General features: G+C 37.3%; 1 protein-coding gene across 2 annotated transcripts in view; it reads left to right on the top strand.

Annotated features, from left to right (window-relative positions):
* The window catches only part of Diaph1 (diaphanous related formin 1), a 94,238-nt gene that overhangs the window by 20,900 nt on the left and 49,020 nt on the right, over window positions 1-24,318 (top strand). For both annotated transcript variants that reach the window (XM_026384335.2, XM_026384333.2), the window contains exons 2-18: window positions 6,518-6,544; window positions 7,845-8,000; window positions 8,339-8,440; window positions 9,013-9,143; window positions 9,324-9,410; window positions 10,214-10,277; window positions 10,921-11,060; window positions 12,933-13,041; window positions 13,487-13,597; window positions 13,769-13,887; window positions 14,499-14,615; window positions 15,356-15,471; window positions 15,991-16,055; window positions 17,012-17,191; window positions 17,919-18,662; window positions 20,528-20,642; window positions 21,113-21,121. In XM_026384335.2, coding sequence (XP_026240120.2) covers window positions 6,518-6,544; window positions 7,845-8,000; window positions 8,339-8,440; window positions 9,013-9,143; window positions 9,324-9,410; window positions 10,214-10,277; window positions 10,921-11,060; window positions 12,933-13,041; window positions 13,487-13,597; window positions 13,769-13,887; window positions 14,499-14,615; window positions 15,356-15,471; window positions 15,991-16,055; window positions 17,012-17,191; window positions 17,919-18,662; window positions 20,528-20,642; window positions 21,113-21,121 — 2,392 coding nt within the window. The remainder of the gene's footprint in view (window positions 1-6,517; window positions 6,545-7,844; window positions 8,001-8,338; window positions 8,441-9,012; window positions 9,144-9,323; window positions 9,411-10,213; window positions 10,278-10,920; window positions 11,061-12,932; window positions 13,042-13,486; window positions 13,598-13,768; window positions 13,888-14,498; window positions 14,616-15,355; window positions 15,472-15,990; window positions 16,056-17,011; window positions 17,192-17,918; window positions 18,663-20,527; window positions 20,643-21,112; window positions 21,122-24,318) is intronic.

Here is a 24,318-nt window from a genome sequence, read left to right as displayed (position 1 = left end):
CTAATATCTTGGGTTACTTGTTAAAGCAGAATAAGGGCCTAAACACCAGATTGGAAACTCTGAATGCATGGATAGGATTTGTTGGCTGTGTACTTTACCGTAGGGCAGCATTCTTTAACCTTTACAGATATTTCCCATGTGGCCCCTGCTCCTGTGTATGATAGCCTCCCCCTTTATCCACATCCCTATTAGAGTGCTACGTTTGTTAAAATTGATGAGCATATATTATGATATCATGACCATATAAAGTCCATAATTTATACTAGGGTTCATTCTTGGTATTATACATTCTAATTTTTTAAATAAATTTTTTTATATTTATTTTTTAGTTATAGGTGGACACAATATCTTTATTTTATTTTTATGTGGTGCTGAGGATCGAATCCAGTGTCTCACGCATACTAGGCGAGTGCTTATCCTCTGAGCTACAATCCCAGCCCGGTATTATACATTCTATGGGTTTGAATAAATATGTTATTTTATTATATAGAGTATTTTCACTGCCTTAAAAGTTCTTGGTACTTTTTGCATTCATCCTTCTTTCCTTACCCTTGCAACCACTTTATACTGTTTCCATAGTTTTACCTTTTCCAGAATGTCATACAGTTGGGATCATACAATTTATAGTTTTTTCATGTCGGCTGCTTTTACTTAGTAATTTGCATTTAAAATTCCTTAAATGTCATTTTATGGCTTAATAGTGCATTTCTGTTTAGTACTAAACAACACCCCATTGTCAAAAGACAGTGTACCACAGTTTATTTATTGATTCACCTTCTAAGGAAATCTTGATTACTTCTAAGTTTGGGCAATTTCAAATATATAAAACTACTGTTATAAGTATTTGTGCAGTTTTTTTGTGTAGACATGTTTTAACTCTTTTGGATAAATAAATACCAAGGAGCTTGATTGCTGGGTAGTATAGTAGAATATGTTTAGTTTTTATAAGAAGTTGCCAAACTGTCTTCCAAAGCGCTTCTACAATTTTGCATTTCCTTTAACAATAAGTGAGAATTCTTTTTCCACATCCTAACCAGCTTTTGGTGTTAATTAGTATCCTGAATTTTGGCCATTGTAATAGATTTGTGAGGTATCTAATTGTTTTGATCTGAATTTCCCTTATGGCATATGAAGTGAAACGTCTTTTCATGCTCATTTTTTGTTCTTTGTATATCTTTGGTGAGGTGTCTGTAAGGTAGTTGACCCTCTTTTCTAATCAGGTAGTTCTCTTATTGTTTAGTTTTAAATTCTTTGTATATTTTGGATAATAGTTCTTTATCAGATGTGTGTTTTGTGAATATTTTCTCCCAGTCTAATGGCTTGTTTTCTCATTCTATTAATATTGTCTTTTGCAGAACACTATTTTTTAATTTTTCCCCTCAAAGAGGCAGATATCCCAGTAGCAAAAACCAACTTAACATCATCTTGTCAGTCTCGGCAACTTAGGGAGACCCTGTTTCAAAATTAAAAAGGACTGGGCTGGGTTGTGGCTCAGAGGATGAGCACTCGCCTTCCATGCATGAGGCACTGGGTTTGATCCTCAGCACCACATAAAAATAAAATATATTGTGTCCATCTATAACTAAAAAATATTTTTAAAAAATTTAAAAAGGACTGGAGATGTAGATCAGTGGTAAAATACCTCCTGGGATTGAACTCCTGGGGTCAAGCCCAGTACCAAAAAAAAAAAAAAAAAAAAAGAAAAATGAAAGACTACCTTTGCTGCTGCTGCTGCTTTTTTTTAAAAAATTTTTTTAGTTTTAAGTGGACACAATATCTTTATCTTACATTTACATGGTCCTGAGGATGGAATTCAGTGTCTCAAGCATGCTAAGTGAGCATTCTACTGCTGAGCCACAACCCCAGCCCCTTACCTTTGCTTCTTTATATTGACTTTGCTTCTTTGTCAAAGGTTAGTTGATTATGTGTGGGCCTATTTTCTGGACTCTTTATTCTGTTCCTTTGATCTGCTAGTTGTTGAGATTTGTTTTTGCCAATCATACTTATTTTGGTGGAAGAGGTACTGGGGATTGAACTCAAGGACTCCAGACCACTGAGCCACATCCCCAGCCCTATTTTGTATTTTTTATTTAGAGACAGGGTCTTACTGAGTTCCTTAGCCTCCCCGCTGTTGCTGAGGCTGGCTTTGAACCCATGATCTTCCTGCCTCCGCCTCCTGAGCTGCTGGGTTTACAGGCATGCACTGCGCCCTGCTTAATCATACTGTCTTGATTACTGTGGCTTTATACTAAGTCTTAAAGTTATGTAGGGTCAGTGTTCCAATTTTGTTCTTCTCCTTTAATATTATATTGACTATTCTGGATCTTGTACCTATCTAAACTTTGTAATCAATTTGTTGGTATCCACTTGCTATGGTTGGGACTACATTTATAATCTGTATATCAATTTGGGAAAAATCAACATTGTGACACATTTGATGTTTCTGTCCATGAATGTGGAATCTCTCTTCATTTATCTAGTTCATTGACTTTATTCATCAGAGTTTTGTAGTTTTACATCTTGTACATACTTTGTTAGATTATACCTGTATTTATCATTTTAGGGGATGCCAGTGTAAATGGTTTTAATTTCGTATTAAAAACAGGGATTGACTTTCATATATTAACCTTGCATACTTGATGTTATTTCTTTTTTAAAAAAATATTTTTATTTGTAGATGAACAGAATATCTTTATTTATTTATTTTTATGTGGTGCTGAGGATCAAACCCAGTGCCTCACACATGCTAGGCAATTGCTCTACCACTGAGCTAGAACCCCAGCCCTAGGAATCTTAGTAGTTCCAGGAATACTTCTTGTTGGATCCTTCAGATTTTTTATATAGATGATCAGATCATTTGCAAACAAAGACAGTTTTATATTCTTCTCAATCTGTATTCCTTTTATTTCCTTTTCTTTATTCGTTAGTAAGGATAGTTGAAATAAAGTGATGAGATGGGATATCCAAAGTGTTCTATTCATATGTAAGTTTAACAATAGAGATAATTTTTTATTTAAATTAGATTTTTAAATTTAAATATATTGAAAGTATAATTTCTTTCTCATTTGCACTAGCCACGGTAGAAGTGCTCCTAATATTCATGTGCCTAGTGACTGCCATATTGGACAGTGGAGGTCTGCAAAAGTCTACTTAGACTACATCAGTAGCTTTAGGTTGTTTTTTGATTCCCTAGAGAAGATTTAGTATTCTGTTTCAGGGTTCAAGACTTTTTTGCAGGGTTCTGAGAGACCAGAGGTGGGAAGTGCTGAATGTCAGTATATAGTAGATGTAGGCTTATTTGGTCTTTTTTGTGTATGTAGGATCATTGCCCACACTGTGCCTGCCATCCCTGAATCCAAAGACCCTTTGTTTCACCCTTTTCTAAGAATAAATTTCCATACTTCTGTTGGAAGATAAAGTAATTTGCCAGTGGCATGGTGGAGCTGGGTTGGGGAATTGGGTTGGGAGTGGATCTAGGGATCATTTTTTTTTTTTTTTTTTTTGATACTATGGATTGAACCCAGGGGCACTTTACCACAGAGCTACATCCCTAGTCCTTTTTATTTTTTATTTTGAAGCAGGGCCTCACTAAGTTGCTGAGGCTGTCCTGGAACTTGGGATCTTCCTGCCTCCGTCTCCTGAGTGCTCAAAGGATCTAACCACTTCTTCAGCAACTTTCTTAATCTTATTGTTGGTCTTCCAATCCCCACCCCATCATTTCCACAGGTATTTGGCACCACTAATTCCTGCACTTTGAAGGTCCTTAAGTGTAATTTGGGTTGATTTTTTTTTTTTCCCCTTTCCTACTTCTGGTTCAGGACTTTCTTTCTTTCTGTGTCTTTAGGTAGAATATTGCTATTTCTTTTAATGCCCCAGCTTCAAAACTGGCTGAAATTTCTTTTGTTCTTTCCAACCTTGTAGACTCTTTCCTCCCGTTATTTCTTTCTTTCTGAAAATCCCTTTCCTGTAGATTTAGTGGGGTTTTAAAAAGAGGAGAAATTAGATATTTTGGTTTAATGCCATCTTTTACCTAGAGGTTCTTATTTATCTGTAGTCATGAGCTAATTTTGATGTTTTAAAAATTAATTCAGTATTTATGCTTCCTTCAGTGTCTATATTTGTAGTTAAAGGTTTTAGTGATAGTATTTAGTGGAGGACGCCATAGGAGGGACAGGAAGTGAGGCATTACAAGAGTTTGGTTTTGGCAGCAGAAAAAAATTGACAGCCAACAAGGAGAGTGGTGAAAGTAGAAACATTTAGAGGAAGGATGATTAGAGACTATAAAAAAGTTTGGATGTCTGAAGCACAGAGCACAAATACAGCCTCAATAGTATTTTCTTCCTGGAGTACAGTACTTTTAATTTCTTCTCATGATCTAGGAACTTCTGCCAAACAACAAATGATACAATTTTAAAAACTAAACAAAGCTGTTTCCAAACACCATATATACAGAATCTTTGAGGAAAAACACATAGTATAAAATAAGTAAATCATGTGCCCTCAATATACTTTAGCAGCAGGTTTTCATTTCAAATAATTGGGCTTGTTCCTGGGGCTTTTTTTTTGGGTTCTGAAACAGAATTTTGCCTATACTGTGCTTCACTTTGTTGGTTGTTGCTGCCCTCTGTTGGACTAGTTCAGAAAATGCAGCTTTTATTCTGAGTCAGTCACTTTTGTGATCCTCACTCCAAATTGAGCACTAAAATATGGATAATTTTTTTTAAAGGATCAAATATTTCTAATGATGCCCCAGGAAAGCAAGAGAAATGGTGTATCTTCTTATGAAAATGAGTGTTTATTTTTCTTAACTAAAGGCAAGAGTTGGTGATCATGAAATAGAAACCGAAGAATTTGGGGAATGCAAAGATTTTGGGGTTTTGGAATCTGGAGACCTAAGTTCAATACCCAGCTCAGCCTCTAATTGTGTGACTTTAATGATTTATTCCACCTGTCTTAGTATCTGTTTCTTCATTGATACAATTAATAGGTAGAACAGACTTTGAGGACTTCTCTAGGGATTGACAATTTAAGGAAGTAGCTTTAGTTTACAGTATTTTTTCATAGGCAATAATAATGACTAAATCTCAGGCTCTGCCCTTAAGGAACATAGTCTGTAAGGGTATAAAGGAGGCAACAATTTAAAAAATGACAATTATAATCTACGACTAGTGCTACAAGATAGGCAAGTATATATGACTGTGGAAACCTAAGGAAAATTATCTATTCAATTAGAGGAGTTCACAGTTTGAGATGTTCAGTCTATGGTCAGCTGGTCAGCTGATTCCATTGCTCTGGGCCCTAGATGAAGCCATTGCATCATGGTGGAAGGGTGTGGCTGAGGGTTATCTGCTCTTGGAAGCAGAGAAAAGGTAGGGCCAAGGCCACATATACTCAAGGCTATACCACCAGTGAGCTAGTTCCTCCAGTCATGTCCCACTTGTTTTACAGTTATCACCCAGTAGTTCAAATTATTAATTTATCAAATGGATTAATTCACTGATGAGGCTACAGCTCTTATAATCCAATGCTTTTACCTCTGAACATCATTACATTGCCTAACATATGAGCTCTTTTGGGGACATTTATAGATTCAAACTATAACACCCATCTACCCACCCTTGTATTTCCTGTTAAGAAATAGAACATTGTAAGTACTCAGAAACCACTTTGTCCTTTCCCCAATCACAGCTCTTCTACTCACCCTAAGTAACCACTGTTTTGACATTTGTGGTAATCATTCCTTTTCTAATTTTACATCCTAAATAATATTATGTAGTTTTACTTGTTTGTAGGCTCAAGTAAATGAAATAATGATTCAGTAGTATATTTGAGTAGTTACAAGTTCATTCACTTTGCATAATTGTTTTCATTGTATCAATATACTATGTATTTGTCCATTCTACCCTTGATGGCCATTTGTATTGTTGTTTTAGACATTTTATAGTATGACTATTAACACATTTCCTCCTACTTTTACATGCACTTTTCAACATAGTATATATGTAGAAATTGATATGTTGAGTTGTAATTTATGTGCACATTTCACCTTACTAGATAACACTATTTGGTTTTCCTGAGTGGCCCCAGAAGTTTACATTAACACCCACAATATGTAAGATCCTCTGTTGCTGTACAGCGAGATAGACATGAAAGTTTTTGGCAGTCTTGAGAGGGTAAAATGATACCTCATTGTGATTATAAGTTGCATTTCCTTGTTTACTAATGAATTTGGGCACATTTCATAATTATTAGTCATTGAATTTACAGTATGTTCAGTTCTCCATCTTACTTTTTTTTTTTAAGAGTCATATGTTAGTGTTCTTCAAATTCTTTCTACTACTGACCTAAGGGACTGTGCTAAATACATTGGCAGAAATTTTTTAGGTTGTGGAAAGTAGCTTAGAGTCTTTCAGTTTATTTTTCTTCCCTTTTTCCCCCAACCCATCTGGTGTTTGGGAAGTGTCTTGGCATTTCACTGATCTCTTTTCTCTTATTCCTCCTGTTTCCTATTTCCTAGACTTTGAAGCGGCTCATGGCAGATGAGGTAAGGAAATTTTGTTTGGCATGTGCATGTTCTTATACTATAATATTTACTGGTTTCCATAAATTCGACTTTCTTTAACTTATAATAGTGATATGGAAGCTAATTTCAGAGCACCCTAAGGCTTTTTCCTAACCCTTTGCTCTATGTTTGGCCCATTGCATGCATTTCCTTGGCACATTGATTAACTTCCAAAGTTAGGCATAGTCTTTAAACTCTAAGCTGATTCGAAGTTTAGATGCCACTCATATCACTTGAAATTCCGCAATGCTTGCAGGTGGTTACTGTTACTTTCAAATGGGTTGAGCTGATAAATGCAGCTGGTTACTCTTTTAAATTTGAACATCTGTACTTGAGGTCTGAGGAATAGTTTGTTAGCATTTGTGTGGCAGAGAGATGTTATATATACCTTGAAAGGACAGTGTATTTTTTCCTGACTAGATGTCATGCAAAGGGGATTTTGAAGAACATATATTGAACTTTAGTTGCCTTAAACACAAGTTCCTTGGAATGTGAAAAAGAAGAAGAGAAAGATTCCTGCCTTTAAGGCATTTACTTATTTATCCTGTATGACTTAATATCTTAAAATCTATGGTCATATTTTACCTCTTCTTCTTCTTTTTTTTTTTTTTTTTTTTTTTGGTGCTGTTAGGGATCAAACCCAGGGCTTTGGGCATGCTAAGCAAATGCTAACCAGAGCCATATCTCCAGCTCGTCATACTCACCTCTCACAGGGAGAAATTTTCTGGAGACCTGGCCACATTTATTATTAGGAAACAAAGAGCACTTTATTGAGATAGTTTTATACATGGGGTACTTTTAGTTTTGTGCTGCTAGAGGTCTTAGAAATGGCAGAACACTATGAATTGTGATATAGAGTATGTGAAAAATGAATAAGTAGTGGATGAAATGTGTTTAAACTCTAGAAATATGAGAACATTTAGTTGTGGCAGGTTGTTTTTTGTTTTGTTTTGTTTGTTTTTGGTCAATTCCCCTTATTAAATTTGAGATGCCTAAGGTGGGGGTGAATAGCTGGGGAAATCAAGATCAAACCTGCCTTTTATAGAGAAATTTGAAATCTTTATACTGTAGTCCTCTTATCTCTGGATAAAGATGAGAGTAGAGTCAGTATGATAAATTAGGAGGAAAATTGATATCTTCTTTTCATGTTAGAAGAGTATTGAAGTATTCATGAACCAAAGGAACCATGCATGTGAAAGAGATGAAAGGATTGGTTATTTGGTGTGTAGTTTGTTGTATAAATGAAAATGGAGCACTAATAATACTTTTTTCTGTTTCTCAGCTGGAGAGATTTACCAGCATGAGAATTAAGAAGGAGAAGGAAAAACCCAATTCTGCTCATAGAAATTCTTCTGCCTCTTATGGGGATGACCCAACAGCACAGTCCTTGCAGGATATTTCTGATGAGCAAGTTCTAGTTCTCTTTGAACAGATGCTGGTAAGTTTCCCACCTCAAAATGTTATTTTTCCTAAAAATTGTATGTATGAGCATGGTGGGGGTTTTGTTTGTTTTTGCTTTTTTTAAAAATGGATGGTCCCCTTAATCAGCCCTTATTTTAAAGCATTTTAGGCTTTAATACAAAGAATAACCACATTTATATCTGAAGAATTTTTATCAGTCATAATAGCTTAAATCTCTAGGAATCCTGAAAGCATATTTATTCAATAAGCATTTATTGTGCTGAACTCATCACTAAGTGTAATAAGCGTTAAACACTTAAAAACTTGTAATGAATTTAAGGCAATTATATTTTTCTTTTTTTCTTCCTCTACTAGCTGGATATGAACCTGAATGAGGAAAAACAGCAACCTTTGAGAGAGAAGGACATTGTCATCAAGAGGGAGATGGTGTCCCAGTACTTGCACACTTCCAAGGCTGTGAGTCTTGGGGCAGGTACCCATGACATGGGAGACTGCCCTTAGTTTGGACCTGTTTATTTTGTTAATTTTATATAACATTTTATGTCTGTGTCAATTGTGTTTTATTCCATTACATAAGCCTACTCTTTTTTTTTCTTTTTTTACACTCTCATTTGAGTTACCACTCTTTTTTTCCCCTCCTTCAGTAGTGGGGATTGAACCGAGGGCCTTGCAAATGCTAGAAAGCACTCTACCACTCAGAGCTACGTTCTCCCAGCCTTTTTCCAAAATTTTATTTTAAGCCAGGATCTTGCCAACTTGTTCTGGCTGGCCTTGAACTTGAAATCCTTCTGCTTCAGCCTCCTGTAGTTTGTGCCACACATTCAGGCTGAGTTACCATTCTTAAATACTTTTTGCATGATATAAACTTTCATGAAGTATAAGAAATGGGATGAACAATTCTGAGTCTCACTTAATTTGTGGTCTGATAGATTTCTGCCCCTCATGTTATTTAAACTGTATTGACTAATATTAGCCCCCAGTTTATGACTATGTCCAGTGCTTAATTTCTCTGAATGCCTCCTATACAGGGCATGAGCCAAAAGGAGAGCTCTAGATCTGCCATGATGTACATTCAGGAGTTGAGATCAGGCTTGCGGGATATGCCTCTGCTTAGCTGCCTGGAGTCCCTTCGTGTCTCTCTCAACAACAACCCTGTCAGGTGAGGGTTCTGAGGAGTTAACAGGAGTAGGAACCCAACAGTAGAGTTTACTGGTATGATTGAAGATCAAAGGAGTCGGGAAATATAAGGATGATCTGAATTGGGAATAAAGAGTTGATCATAAATAAGAAGTAATATTTATTGATTTGATATTGCATTGTCCCTGTCTTTTTCTTATAGTTGGGTACAAACATTTGGTGCTGAAGGTCTGGCCTCTTTATTAGACATCCTCAAACGACTTCACGATGAGAAAGAGGAGACTGCTGGGTAAGAAATTCCAGGTCTTTGCATCTTCAAGGTGGAGGGTTATAGGGTTATAGAATAATAACAGTTAAATGTATAGAATAGGAGCATATACTGTTAGCTGAGAATGGTTTTTGTTGTGGGGTGACCAGTGGATGAATGATGATTATAATTATAGGCAAAGGATGAGGAACTTGGAATTTCATGATGAATGTGATACATACACTTAAGATTACTTATCTCCCCCTTTTTCAGTCTGGAAGTAGGATCTGATTTTCTCCAGAGTGATCTAGTCTGGGTCATATCCCATATGGTGTCTTAAAATATACTTGATTAGCTTGGGACTACCTTTACAACAGTCTTCGTGATTGGAATAATTTGGGAATAACTTGGACTGTGTTAGGCTACCTTGGAAACCAGACTGAGCCAAAGTGACCTCTTTACCTCCTAGACTCTTTCTGAGACAAAAATAATACAGGGCCAGGACCTCCTACATGTACCTTCTCAGATCTGAAATCTTTTAAGTAGAGGGGCAAGCATCAGGATGTTATCCTGATAGAATTTAGCACTTAGAAGCCTAGAAAGAGTTAAAGGGTAAGTTATAATGTAATAATAAATTCTTGGATTACAGCCAAAGGTCTTTTATGATGGGGATCCCTCTTCATCTGCTTACTTTTGTCAGTGTTTCTGGGCTAAGTGCTATGTGCTGGACTTTACTTGGCTATTAGTTGGAGATATTCCTAAGATCCTTGTTTGCAAGGTTAAAAAGTCAATTGGGAAAGGGATGTAGAATAAAGAGACTTCACTGATTATGTCTTCTAATACAGGAGCTACGATAGCAGGAACCAGCATGAGATCATTCGCTGTTTGAAAGCTTTTATGAACAACAAGGTAAGATTTTTTTTCCCCTTCTTGTTCCAGTCCTCATCTGGACCTCCATTTGTTCTCTTCTCTTGGCAAACCCCAAAGTGAAAGTAGAAAAATGAGGTTGTCACTTTTAGTACTGAATCTGTTATTCATTGCCACATGTACATATTTCCATGGACCTTTTTTCCCAGCTCTAATTTGTTTCAGAATGTAATCTATAATTATTCTCTTGAATTGGGATATTATAAAGAATGGTGGCACACCATTATAAAGGTATAGTGGCACACACCTGTAATCCCAGTATCTCAGGAGGCTGAGGCTGAAGGATAGCAAGTTCAAAGCCAGCCTTAGTAACTTAGCAAGGCCCTAAGCAACTTGGCAAAAGTCAAAGATTCCAATAAGCTACCAGAAACTACAAGAGAAGGCATGAAACATTCTCCCTCAGTCTTCAAAGAAACAAACCCTGCTAACATCTGATCTTGGACTTCTAGCCAGAACTGTGAGACAGTAAATTTCTGTTGTTTGAGATACCCAAGAATGGGGATATAGCTCAGTGGTAAAGTAGTCTCCTGAGTTCTGGGATTACAGGTAGTATTACAGGCATGTGCTATCTTGCCTAACTGATGCTGTTATCTTTAAATCTCCTTCTCTGTTTTTGTCCTACCAGTTTGGAATCAAAACCATGTTGGAGACAGAAGAAGGAATTTTACTGCTGGTCAGAGCCATGGATCCTGCTGTTCCCAACATGATGATTGATGCAGCTAAACTGCTTTCTGCTCTTTGTATTCTACCACAACCAGAGGACATGTATGTGATTAGAGTTACTTCTTTTGTCCATTCTCATTTTTATCATCTGTTTAGAGTAGAGGAAAATTGAGTTGTTTAGATATTCTCTTGGTCTTAAATACTAGCTAAGACCATATTTCTTTTGTTTGTTTATTTATTTTGGTACCAGGGGTTGAACCCAGAGGCTCTCAACCACTGAGCCACATCCCTAGACCTTTTTAATTTTTTTTTACTTTGAGACAGGGTCTCACTAAGTTGCTTAGGGCCTCACTGAGTTGCTGAAGCTGGCTTTGAACTTGCATTCCTCCTGCCTCAGTCTCCTGAGCCACTGGGATTATACATGTACCCCACTGCACTCAGCAAGACCATATTTCTTATCAGAAGTGAACACTGAGAATCTTTTTTCCCAATACTAGAGATTAAATCCAGCAGCGTTACATCCCCAGCCCTTTAAATTTTTTATTTTGAAAAAAGGCCTTACTAATATTGCTCAGGTTGGCCTTGAATTTGTAATCCTCCTACCTCAGCCTCCTAAGTAGCTGGGGTTATAGGCATGTACCACTGTGCTAAGAATTTTAATATAGATCGCACATTCCTAATCTGAATACCCAAAATGCTCCAAACTGAAACTTTTTCGAGTACCATCATGACATCCCCAAGTAGAAAATCTCATACCATAAAACTTTATTTTGTGCACAAAATTATTAAAAGTATTATTATGAAATTAACTTCATCTATGTGTATAAGGTATATATGAAGCATAAATAAATTTTATGTTTAAACTTCTATCTATCTCATTCCTAAGATAACTCTCGTATATACTTAAATATTTCAAAGTCTGAAAAAATCTGAAATCTGAAACATAAGGTCAAGCATTTCAGTCCATCTGTATTTAGGAAAGATTCCTATCCTGAGTGTGCCATTGGTCATCAGGGTATCTGTTGCCTCTGCATTAATGTCTGTTTTGTCCAGGACATTTTTTTTTGTTCTGTTTTATGTACTATTTTGTTAATTCAGAATTAGCACAATATTATCTTAAAAATTCAAATGAAGAAATATATAAAGTAAAATTTAACATCCTCATTCAACCACCAAGTCCTATTCTACAGAAATTACACTGTTAATGGTTTTTCAAAGCACAAGCATATTATATTTTCTTGATTTTGAATCATCTTCTCCCACCCCAAAAGAGGTGAGGAGTGATGGTTTTTGTCTGTAAAACCAACTGCATTAGATTTTTTTTTTTTTTTGAGGACAGGTTTAGCAAAAGTTAAATCATTCTTTTCAGCTTGTTTCTTTTTATTTATTTAACAGTAGATCTTGGACATCCTTCTTTGTCAGTATTTATAGATTTACCTTATTATCTTTAATGGCCATTTAGCATATCATGTATGTCCCGTAATTTATTTAATAACACTCCCATTGTTAGACTTTTAGGTGGACTAAATCAGGTTCTGGTTGTTGGTCTAGGAGATAAGAATTTTGCTATTAAAAATTATGCTATAAGAAATATCCTTATACATATTTTCATGTTTACATCTAATAGGTTGTAACTTATCTTTAGAAGTAGGCTAAACATTGTGTGCATTAGACCTTGAATAGTACTATTAAATGCCTCTCAAATAGTTGAACCAATTTATAACTTATAATATGGGTCTTTAATTTGGTATTCATGAATAGGAGTCTAGGATTGGATTTTAGGAAATAGATTTTTCTGAAGAAATGGCTTATAGTTTTTAGCAGATTCTGACTCCTGTTTTAGGAGTGACAAGAGATTAATTGGAGAAATCTAAAGCATTAATGATGCTTTCTAACTGGTCTGTACCCTGTGTTATTTACCCATAACATGTTAGAGCACCTGGCAGGACCCTCCCTTTCCTTTTTCTTGAGCAGGAATGAAAGGGTTTTGGAGGCAATGACAGAAAGAGCTGAGATGGATGAGGTGGAACGTTTCCAGCCGCTGTTGGATGGATTAAAAAGTGGGACCTCCATTGCACTCAAGGTATACCCCTTGAAACTAAGCCCAAGATTAAAGTTCAAGATGGAAAGACCTCATCTTATGTGGAGTATTTTCCAACAATATATTTTACATTTGAAAAATTGTTCTGAAGGGAAAATGATACAACCTTTTCTCTAAGAAGTCAAAGAAAGAACTTTCCTCATTGTGAGATTGAAAAAAAGCAAGATATCTATTTGTACATTAGTAAAACCAAGGTTCTCCAATAACATATACTGTCATATCCTTGGAATCATTTATATTTCTGAGGTCTCAAGGCCTGTGTTCAAACTAGGTTTCTGCTGTAGTAGAAAGGTTATTCCCATAGTTTTTGTACAACACCTTCTGGGTTTTATTTGGGAGTCCTGGAGTGCATGTAAAGAGGATGGAGTCTTGAGCTGTAGTAGTTACCATTGACATAGCTACTGAATTTTTTTTTTTTTTTTTTTAGGTGGGATGCCTACAGCTAATCAATGCTCTCATCACTCCAGCTGAAGAACTTGACTTCCGAGTTCACATTAGAAGCGAACTGATGCGATTAGGGCTGCATCAGGTGTTGCAGGTAAGAGACAACACTTCATTAGAAAGTCTGGGTTGGTTCCTTCCTGCTCTTACAGCCTCAGTTATTCCCAGGATTACTGGTTTTAAACTTAAAAACCAAGTTGAAAGGTGTTGGTTTCTAGCCACATGAGACACTTTTGGATTCCCTCACTTCTATTTTTGTTATTGACAGGACCTTCGAGAGATTGAAAATGATGATATGAGAGTGCAACTAAATGTGTTTGATGAACAAGGGGAAGAAGATTCCTATGATCTGAAGGGACGGCTAGATGACATTCGCATGGAGATGGAATATCCTTTTGTTCACTGGACAGAGTCTTGGGACAGATGAAACATTCATTGCATTCAGTTACAGACCCTCATATGGAATGATCTGAGAGATGATTCAGTACAAGGCATGAGGCTGATGTGTCTTCTCAGTAAATAAGGCATGTGTCTTTTTATTACTGTTGGGTTTATTTACTTCTGTATAGACTAGGGAAGTCAATAAAGGTGGTCTGAGCGTTGTTCAACATGGACAGCCATCAAAATCACTTTAAACTTCCTAGAACATGATGGCTTAGCCCACTGAGATGTAGAGCTGACTTTAGATATGTTTGGGCTGAAGGATTAATTTGGTTAACTATTAGTATGTGCCACAAGGGACTTTGAGGTGGTTGTATTTTTAGTTTCTGTCTACTGCTTGATCTTTAAGCCAAGTACTAGGAATTCTCAGTCCCTTTAAAGTACTATCCTTATCCAAAGAAACTTAAAGTTTCTGGTAATATTAATGGGAGGAACAGCCATAATTAAGGTAGAAGTGGCATCTTGTTACTTTTCCTTTGTTTCTCCCAAAACTGAGCAAGCCATCTGTCAAATACAGTTTCTAAATTTTTGCTTTCCTTAGCCTGTTCCTTTTCCACTGACTTTAGTGAAGTCTTCCAGATTCTATTAAACACAGTGAAGGACTCAAAGGCAGAGCCACACTTCCTGTCCATTCTTCAGCACCTGCTGTTGGTCCGAAATGACTATGAGGCCAGGTAAGATGGTGTGCCTATGGGAAGTTTTGAATATGAGCTTAAATGGAAAGAGCAGAATCCTAATATTCAAAGACTGTCCTGTAAAAGGAAAAAGAAGAGAAAGACTGGATTCTGATTAGTCACAGATGAAGCCATCAGTAACCCCTTTAACCCAACTGAAAGGCATCCCTGTGGAAAAGGCCAGAGTATATAAATTGAAATACCTTTCCCACCAAAGAAGAAAAATAAACAATAAAAAATAAATAAATAAAATACCCTTCCTTTTGGAAGGGAGTAAATAGGGTGAGGATAACAAAGGGAGTTTGTAATTTAAAATCTTTCTTGTTACCTGGAAGTGGAAATTCAACAGTAGCACTGTTCATTATAGAGAGGGATCAAGCCTGAACATTTAAATGGGAAAGTATTGGCACTTGGAGGCAGATGGAAAGAACTTTTCCCCCCCACAGTGCTAGAGGTTGACTCCAGGACTTTTACACTAAACACATACTCTGCCACTGAGCTACATCCCCTCCCCATAAGAAGTTGATTATCTGGAATAGGAAGGGTGGGAGCTGACATGAAAGAAGGGGGATTTCTTACAGCACACAGAGGTGCTTCCATTAACTTTACGAAAAGTTCTTTTTTAGAACACATATCCTTAAGTCTTTCTAGTGTCAGTTTACTTTTCTTGATCCTGAATACTTCTGAAAATTATCCTTGACTTCCATTTGATAACTCTGTCTGTTCTGATTCTTCTGTAGACCACAGTACTATAAGTTGATTGAAGAATGTATCTCCCAGATAGTTCTTCATAAGAATGGAGCTGATCCTGATTTCAAATGCCGGCATCTCCAGATTGATATCGAGGGATTGATTGGTTAAGTATACTCTTCTATCCAGTTCCTTAAAGCATCCATTGCTTTTACTTTTCATTTTGCATCTTTCTGTCAATTATAATTTCAGAGAAGAAATCTTTCTGTTCCCCAGATATTTCCATTTTTGTCCTTTCTTAGGTCATAACCAACATCTTTGTTAGGAATGTACAGTCCTTATGTTTAACATATTTCTACATAAATCTAACATCCTGCCCTTTCTCATACATCACTTTTTTGTAGGGACTTCACCTATCATCTGTGATACTTGCTGGTTTCAGAGTTTCATAAATATAATTCAGGCATTGTTCATGCCACCCAGCATGTTAGCCTTGCTTTGCATTGAGAAATTATAGGTTGAACTTATCTAAAAGTCCTATTTCTTGGTCTAGTGCTGAACAGTAAGGATAATACAGATAACCAAATGGACAGAGGACTGCTCTTTGGTGTATTAAAAGGCTTAGGAATGAGAAGGAAACCAAGAGAACTGGGAACTTCATTTACTGACCTTTTTTCCCCCCTAGATCAAATGATTGATAAAACAAAAGTGGAGAAATCTGAAGCCAAAGCTACAGAGCTGGAAAAAAAGGTACATTTGTGGGATCAGTGGTAGACTACCTGCCTAGCACTCACAAGGTCCTGAGTTTGATCTCTAGCTTTATGCCCCCATCCCCAAATTGTTTTTATCCTCTTTAAAGTATATCTTTCTTTAAATGAGGGTTATTATTTTTCTAACATGCAAGACAATTTTTGTTCATATTTGAAAATACTCAGCATCTAATAGTCTTTAGGTTACATCTTTTCAGTATAGGTTAGTCATTGGAGAAGGGGTTATTGGATGTGAACACGAGGAGCTGAAGGTGAGCTTGCACAGCCCTTGAAGGACAGGAATGATAGATGATACTCTAATAGTGATGGCTCTTTCAGATTTGTTTGGCATCTCAGGTCTCTTATCCCTAGAATAATAGGAACTGGAATATGTTTGAGTTCTCTTTTTCTCTTTGATTGTTAAGGACTCCTATTATAGTTGATAGATTTTTATATTCTAGTGACTATGGAATCCTGGAGACCCCTTGCTAATAGGTTGGTTAAAGATCTTTCAAATCTTAAGGTTTTGTTTTGTGTTTTTCTAAATACAATCTTTTTTTTAATATTCATTTTTTAGTTGTAGTTGGACACAATACCTTTATTTTATTTATTTTTATTTGGTGCTGAGGATCGAACCCAGGGCCTCACACAAGCAAGGCGATCTCGATCGCTTTACCACTGAGCCACAACCCCAGCCCAGGGTTTTGTTTTGTTAAACTGTGAAAGTAGGAAGACTATTAAAGGATCTTTAGTTCTCCTGTCTTTTATCCTTGACTTTAAGGTCAAAATTATAGTGCTTTTTCCCCCCATACATTGCCTGATATATAGGGTTAATGAGCTCTGCAGAGCAAGTACTGACACAAAATACCAATTTATGGGGAATAACACGTGGGCTTCTTAATTGGATGAAGAGTTTTTGGGGAGTCTAATTGCGAACCTAATTGCTTTCTTCATTAGCTGGACTCAGAGTTAACAGCCCGACATGAGCTACAAGTAGAAATGAAAAAGATGGAAAGTGACTTCGAGCAGAAACTTCAGGATCTTCAGGGAGAAAAGGATGCATTGGATTCTGAAAAGCAACAAATTGCCATAGAGAAACAAGACCTTGAAGCAGAGGTGTCCCAGCTCACAGGAGAGGTAACTTCTGAGCAAAGAAGGACTGTTACTGCTATCAGCTCACGTCTTGGGACAGGAGCCAGTCATCTCACTCTTAGGGAGGTGGCAGCTAATAGATAATGTAGTTAAATGGTGCATATCTTAAAAATCATTTACTGCTTTTAGTTTTGTTTGGGTAGTAAATAATATATACAACAAAACATTTAGAAAACATAGAAAAACCAAGAATAAAATGAGTTAAACAATTCTACCCATAAATAAAGGTAATAGACTTCTAATAAATTTTTAGGAGTAAAAATTAAACTCTTTATTTGTTAGTTTTCCCTTATTTTAATCATTAGTGGACAGAGTTATCCTCACTGTAGTTTTATAAATATTTAAGTGATCTGTAATATCTGATTATTTGATCACTTACGTAGTTCTATAATTGCCTTATAGCACCTTGGATATAACTAGAATATTTTATAATATTTTATTTGCTTGACCTCTGCATTTTATATCAGAGTTAAACTAAGAGTTGAAGTTGTGTTTTTTACTACAAAGCATACTCAGCTAAGAACATGACTTGAGTTCTGGGTTTGGCTTTGTCACTAAATGGCTGTGTAACTTTAGGCAAATCATGTAGACTGTTGAACTCCTCCCAGTCCTTCCATATGTAAAATGAGAAATTTGGGTTAAGTAGTTTCTTAGGTTCCCCCGTAGACCCTGAAATGGGGGACAAGTATTCTTATAAGTGTTGTTTCTGTAGGTTGCCAAGCTGTCAAAAGAACTGGAAGATGCCAAGAAAGAAATGGCTTCTCTCTCTGCCTCAGTTGTTGCTATAGCTCCTTCTGTTCCTAGTAGTGCCACTGTTCCTCCTGCCCCTCCTCTACCTGGTGACTCTGGCACGGTTATTCCACCTCCAGCCCCTCCTTTATCAGGAGGGGTTAGTATACCACCCCCACCTCCTCTTCCTGGAGGTGCTACCATTTTTCCTCCTCCACCTCCACCTGCTCCTCCTTTGCCTGGAGTTGTTTGCATCCCTCCACCCCCTCCTTTGCCTACAGGTACTGGCATCCCTCCTCCCCCTCCTTTGCCTGGAGGTGCTGGCATCCCCCCTCCACCTCCCTTGCCTGGAGGTGCTGGCATCCCCCTTCCACCTCCCTTGCCTGGAGGTGCTGGCATTCCCCCACCACCTCCGTTGCCTGGAAGTACTAGCATCCCTCCACCACCTCCCTTACCTGGGGGTGCTTGCATCCCCCCACCTCCTCCCTTGCCTGGAGGACCAGGAATGCCACCTCCCCCTCCTCCTCTTCCTGGTGGTCCTGGAATCCCTCCACCACCTCCATTTCCTGGTGGCCCTGGCATTCCTCCACCTCCACCTGGAATGGGTTTGCCTCCGCCTCCCCCCTTTGGATTTGGGGTACCAGCAGCCCCAGTTCTGCCATTTGGATTAACTCCCAAAAAGATTTATAAGCCAGAGGTGCAGCTCCGGAGGCCTAACTGGTCTAAGGTGAGAGTTTCTATTCATTTCATCAGTAAATTTTTAAAATTTTTTTGATATCAGGGATTGAACCCAAGGGCATTTAACCACTGAGCCACATCCCTAGCCCTTTTTTATATTTTTTATGTTGATACAGGGTCTCCTTGAGTTCCTTAGTGCCCCATTGAGTTACTGAAGCTTGCCTTGAACTTGTGTTTCTCCTATCTCAGCCTCCCAAGTTGCTGGGATTACAGGTGTATGCCACTTTGTGGCAAGCGGTGCTATTAATAATTACTCAGAGGCAGATTGTCTTTAAATGAAAGCATATATTCGATCACACCAATCATCAAATATAAACAATTAATGTAAACAGTGTTGGGTGTGCTGGAGCACCCCATCTAGCATTCAGTGCAAACTAATTAAATACTATAAGCAAATCACACAATCCTAGGGCAACCACGAGCTCCAAAATACCTCTGAAGCCACACAACTTCTCTTAGCCAAAGAGCAGATGTTGTCCTTGTATCGTGGTTCTCTCCAGCCAGTGGCTGGACACTGGGGAATAGTGGAGTCATTTCAGGCACAGACTGCAAGGCGATGTCCCAGGAGCAAAATTCTTCAATGTGACAGGATAAGCCATTTAAATACAGTTCTAAATTGGTGGTGTACATTGGTGATTGGTTACACCCACTGAAAGTCAATGTCCATTGGTTATGTCCAGTGAAGTGATGTAATTACAACTGGGTATGTTCTTTGTGCATGTGCATGGAGCTATACTCCCTATCAATTATAACCAGTCATTGCTAAGCATGCCCATGGCTAGTGCCCCTTAAAGCTCTTTATCAATTGCAAGCAGACATGACTAAGCAGTTCAATGGCTCTGTTCCTTATGGCCAGCAACTTAGTGAGTTCCAGCATGTCTATGGCAGGTGCTCCTTACAGCCACCATATCCAATTCATCAGATCTTAAGAAATCACTTCAGGGCTGGGTGTAGTGGTACATACTTATAATCTCAGCAGCTTGGAAGGATGAGGCAGGAGAATAGAGAATGGCAAATTCAAGAGCAACCTCAGCAATTTAGAGAGATCCTGTGTCAAAATAAATTATAAGGGCTAGGGATGTAGCTCCTCGGTAAAGGGCCCCTGGGTTCAATCCCCAGTTCCAAAATCATTTCAATTTCCTGCTTTGTATTTTGTGCATGGGTAGGCTTCCCTTCCTCATGGCTCTCATTTATCCACCTTCAAGTTCCACTTCTACTTATGTTTATTCAACATGTCCTATATTTCAGACATTATCCTGGAAAGTTCTGTGAGCTTTGTACTCTGAATTTATCCTAACTAAACTTATTCTTAAGCTAAAAACAATTTTTTTTTGTTTTGCCTTTTCTTTGAGGATATGAGTACCATGACAGTTGGACAGTAGACACTAGTAATTTCACCAGTCTGCAAATGACTGAAATTGTGCTGTTTCACTCCCACTCCCAAGAAAAGAGTTATACACAGACCATGCAAACATGGCTCATAATGTGTTTGAGATTCCTATGATTTTTGAGTTAGCCTTTTTCTCCCAGAAACTAAGTTAAAATGAAGTTAGGCAAATGGATTATAAAAATATAGAGTACTTCTGAACTTGAAGATTTGGGATAAGAAGGAGGAGGAGTAGTAGCATAACCGAATCTAGTTCTTGAATAATCACCAGTGAACAAACTGGAAACATCATCTGATCCCACCACAGATTACAGCTGTTATCTGTGTTTTAGGTTAGTCTTATTGGAGTAAAAGGTTGTTGATAACCAGCCAGATGCTTCTTTTGCATCTTCATTAGTTTTCTAGGATGGAAAGTTTAGGCCTCAGATTAGTAACTCTTTAACCCCTCCCTGCCTGTATCCCCACAGTTTGTGGCTGAGGACCTTTCCCAGGACTGCTTCTGGACAAAGGTGAAGGAGGACCGCTTTGAGAACAACGAACTTTTCGCCAAACTTACTCTTACCTTCTCTGCCCAGACCAAGAGTGAGTACCTTCCTCTTTAATGTCAAGGTCTAGTATAGTGCTTAGGTGTCACTTAAGTTAAATTTCCCATTCTCTTCCCTTCCCTGGGTTAGAGGGGAAAGAGAGTATTGGGTAGAAGAGAGATGGGTTTTCCTAATCAGAACAAAATAAGATGTATTATGTGTACTGGATTGGGGAAAGAAACCTGTTGTGCGTAGGCATTCTGTGTCAGTATAACTTGTGGGAATATAAGATTAAGGTTTCAGAAGCTCAGTTTGGGCCTGTTTTGATGGTACTCTTAAATGAACTGTTGTACTGCCTTACGGTGCCATTTCCATACTTGAGTACTTAATCAAGTAAGGATTGTTGAGAGTTTTAACAGGTTGGGTGGCTGAGCAATAGTCTATGATAATAAAACACAATGTGTAATCTCTTTCTATTTTTTTTCCAATATCTGATGCTTACTCCTTCTTCACCGTTTGCTCCTGTAGCTTCCAAAGGTAAGAATACAGAAGAGCCTTTTATTTGGGTCTCTTGAATATTAGAGAGAAAAGATGAAACAAATGTAACAGATTTTTCTCTTTAAAAAACTGATACCAGGGCTGGGACTGTAGCTCAGTGGAAGAGCGCTTACCTAGCATGTGTGAGGCACTGGATTTGAACCTCAGCACCACATAAAAATAAACAATAAAATAAAGTCTTGCTGTCCATCTACAACTACAAAAACTGATATCAAAGATTAAGACTTAATTTCTTTTTTGCTAGATTTTTTTTTTTCCCTAGAGTTCCAAAATACCAGTAGCTATGGTGTTGACTATAGGGAAAAAAGTTATTTTAAGTTAAAGCTCTCACATACTGTTCTTTCTTTGGAAGGTGAGGGACAATTTAAGTAAGTATTATCACCATTACCTTACATATATTTTGCATTTTACAGTTTTCAAAGTGCTTTAACACTTTTACTACCCCATTTAAACTGCAGTGAAGCCTTATGAAACAGGTAGATGTGTATAGTCTCTATTCTGAGCATATATAAACAGCTTTCCCATTGACTTATAGTCCATGATTTCTATAGTAAACTCTTATCTTTTTTTACCTTCATGTCTTCCCTCTATTTTTCTTTATTTTTTGGTACCAGGGATTGAACCCAGTGGTTAACCACAGAGCCACATCTCCAACCCTTTTATTTTTTTGAGACAGAGTCTCGCTAAGTTACTCAAGGCATTGCTGAGTGACTGAGGTTGGCTTTGAACTTGTGATCCTCCTGCCTCAGACTCCTTCTTTCATTTTAGAAGAACTGATCCACTTTGTTATCTTCACTTTCTAATTCTTGTGATTTTGTTCTGCTTTGTGATGGGACACTTCTCATTTCCTGAGAGACCCAATATTTGAAAGATTTTGTCATGTATCACAATTACAGACTAATAATTTTGTATTTCCCTCATCAGTTAGCATTATTATTTACTTGAAGGTTAATCATGACACTAGTGATGAAAATTAAGAGCAACTTTGGCATATTTCTTTTCCCTGTTTCCTTCTATCCCAGTAAGTAGCATTTTTAAAAACAATTATTATTTTTAGTTAGGAAGCAGGTTGCACTTTGTTCTAATAAGGAACCTAACAGAGTGCTAGGCACCTTTGGTCACTCCCAGTTATATGTGTGTTTCTGTCTAGAAGTGAAAGATCACATTGTTCAAGCCTGTCCTTTTTCCTATCATTCAAGGCAAAGTGGCCATTTCTTCTGACATTTTTCACCTTCCATGCCAAAGTCTAGCCTTAGGAAATTACTTCTACACTCTTAGTTAAAAAAACATGGTGGTGACCACTTATACTACTCTAATTTATTATCAAAGAGTAGTTGACAGTAAAAGTCAAAATCAAATGATTTTTTTATCCTTGTGTTGGTGTTTAGAATTTATCCCTTTCTTGTACTTGGGCTCTGTGCTCTGAGAGCCACTGCAAATACACAATAACTGGACCCCTTTTTTGTCTCCATCTTTCTTTTATTTTGTACGTTTGTATTTTTATTGATTTTAATTGGGGTTTCTGCAGTTTATTGGTCATCTTTGACATTAATTTCATTATGAATTGATATGTATTTGAACAAACAAGACCTCTCATCTTTTGTTATTTTCAAAAACATAACCCAAACTCTTTAGTACTCCATTAGCCTCCAGCTTCTGCCTAGGAAAATACTTTCTATTCATTGAAATTTCCTAGCAGCTTTGGCTTTAAAAAGAAAAATGTATTTTTAGAAATTTCTATCTTTGTTTTTTTTTTTGGCAGGGGTGGTGGGGGTCAGTTACTGGGTATTGAACTCAGAGGCACATGACCACTGAGCCACATTCCCAGCCCTATTTTGTATTTTATTTAGAGACAGGGTCTCACTGAGTTCTTAGTGCCTTGCTTTTTGCTAAGGCTGGCTTTGAACTTGCAATCCTCCTGTCTCAACCTCCTGAGGCATTGGGATTACAGTCATGCACCACCTCACCCAGCATTCTTTATCATTCATTCTTTTTTAAAGAATAAGTATAAATTAGTCCACTTAGTTTAGTTTAGTAGGGGTATCAATTTCTCATGTAATAATAATTACCATTAATGAATTGCTACTATTTTGATGAAGGAAATTTCTAGCTGGTCTTTATAAATCTCTTTAATTGAAGTTACAACTTTCAGGTGTTACTCTGGCATACTGTTTTAATTTCCCAGTCTTTTCAGTAGGAAGCATTTGAGAAGGTGTTCTTGAAAATTACTAAATCTTGAGCAGTTTTCCATAAATGATAAATTTTAATCATTTTAAAAAATTCTGGGATAGATTTTTTTTCTGTCTTTAGTGCTTATTGTTTGCCCACTTCTTAACAGTTATTTGCAGTACTTGAATGCAATAAAACATTTCTTTTTTTTATCAGCCATGTAGCTATGAATGTTTTTAATAATTTCTTCCCCTTTTAAAAAATTATTTCTTGGGCTGGGGATGTGGCTCAAGCAGCAGCGCGCTCGCCCGGCATGCGTGCGGCCCAGGTTCGATCCTCAGCACCACATACAAACAAAGATGTTGTGTCCGCCGAAAACTAAAAAATAAATATTAAAATTCTCTCTCTCTCTCCCTCTCTCTTAAAAAAAAAAATATTTCTTTGGATTTTCAGTCTTTTATTGACTCCATGATGTCTTAAATACTGAACTAGTTTAGGTTTCTTTTCTCTTCCTTTTCTTTTTCTTCTTCTTCTTCTTTTTTTTTTTAATTTCATTTTAATTTTTGGTGGTGCTGAAGATGAAACCCAAGGCCTTGCCCGAGCTAAGCATTCCCCCTACTATTGCACTGCACCCCAGGCCCCAGTTTAGTTTTAATATTGAAACCAGTATCAGTTACCAAGTCTCTCATTTGCAGTTTTAACATTGATGAAAAAATAATGATAGGTTAACTCTCATTATTGCACTGCAGATATTTCAGCTTTCAGATGAAGTAGCAGAGACATGGGTTAAACGTATTTTTCAAGACCATATAGTAAGTGCCAGAGCCAGGGTTCAGACTCTAGACTGACTCCAAAGATTTTTCCTAGGGTTCTGCTTTCCAGAAGTGTATGTACTTGTCCTAGGAGCCTTTGAAAGGCTAGATCCAGACAAGAGTGCAAAAGCTTTCACCAGCCACTTAATTCCTATAAGCACAGATGTCCTTGAATTGGCAATGACTTAAGAGTAG

This window comes from Urocitellus parryii, chromosome 1, assembly GCF_045843805.1.
Source record: "Urocitellus parryii isolate mUroPar1 chromosome 1, mUroPar1.hap1, whole genome shotgun sequence".
NCBI classification, from domain to species: domain Eukaryota; kingdom Metazoa; phylum Chordata; class Mammalia; order Rodentia; family Sciuridae; genus Urocitellus; species Urocitellus parryii.
The sequence above is the reverse complement of the archived record's forward strand: the minus strand, read 5'-3'. Positions and strand labels throughout refer to the sequence as shown.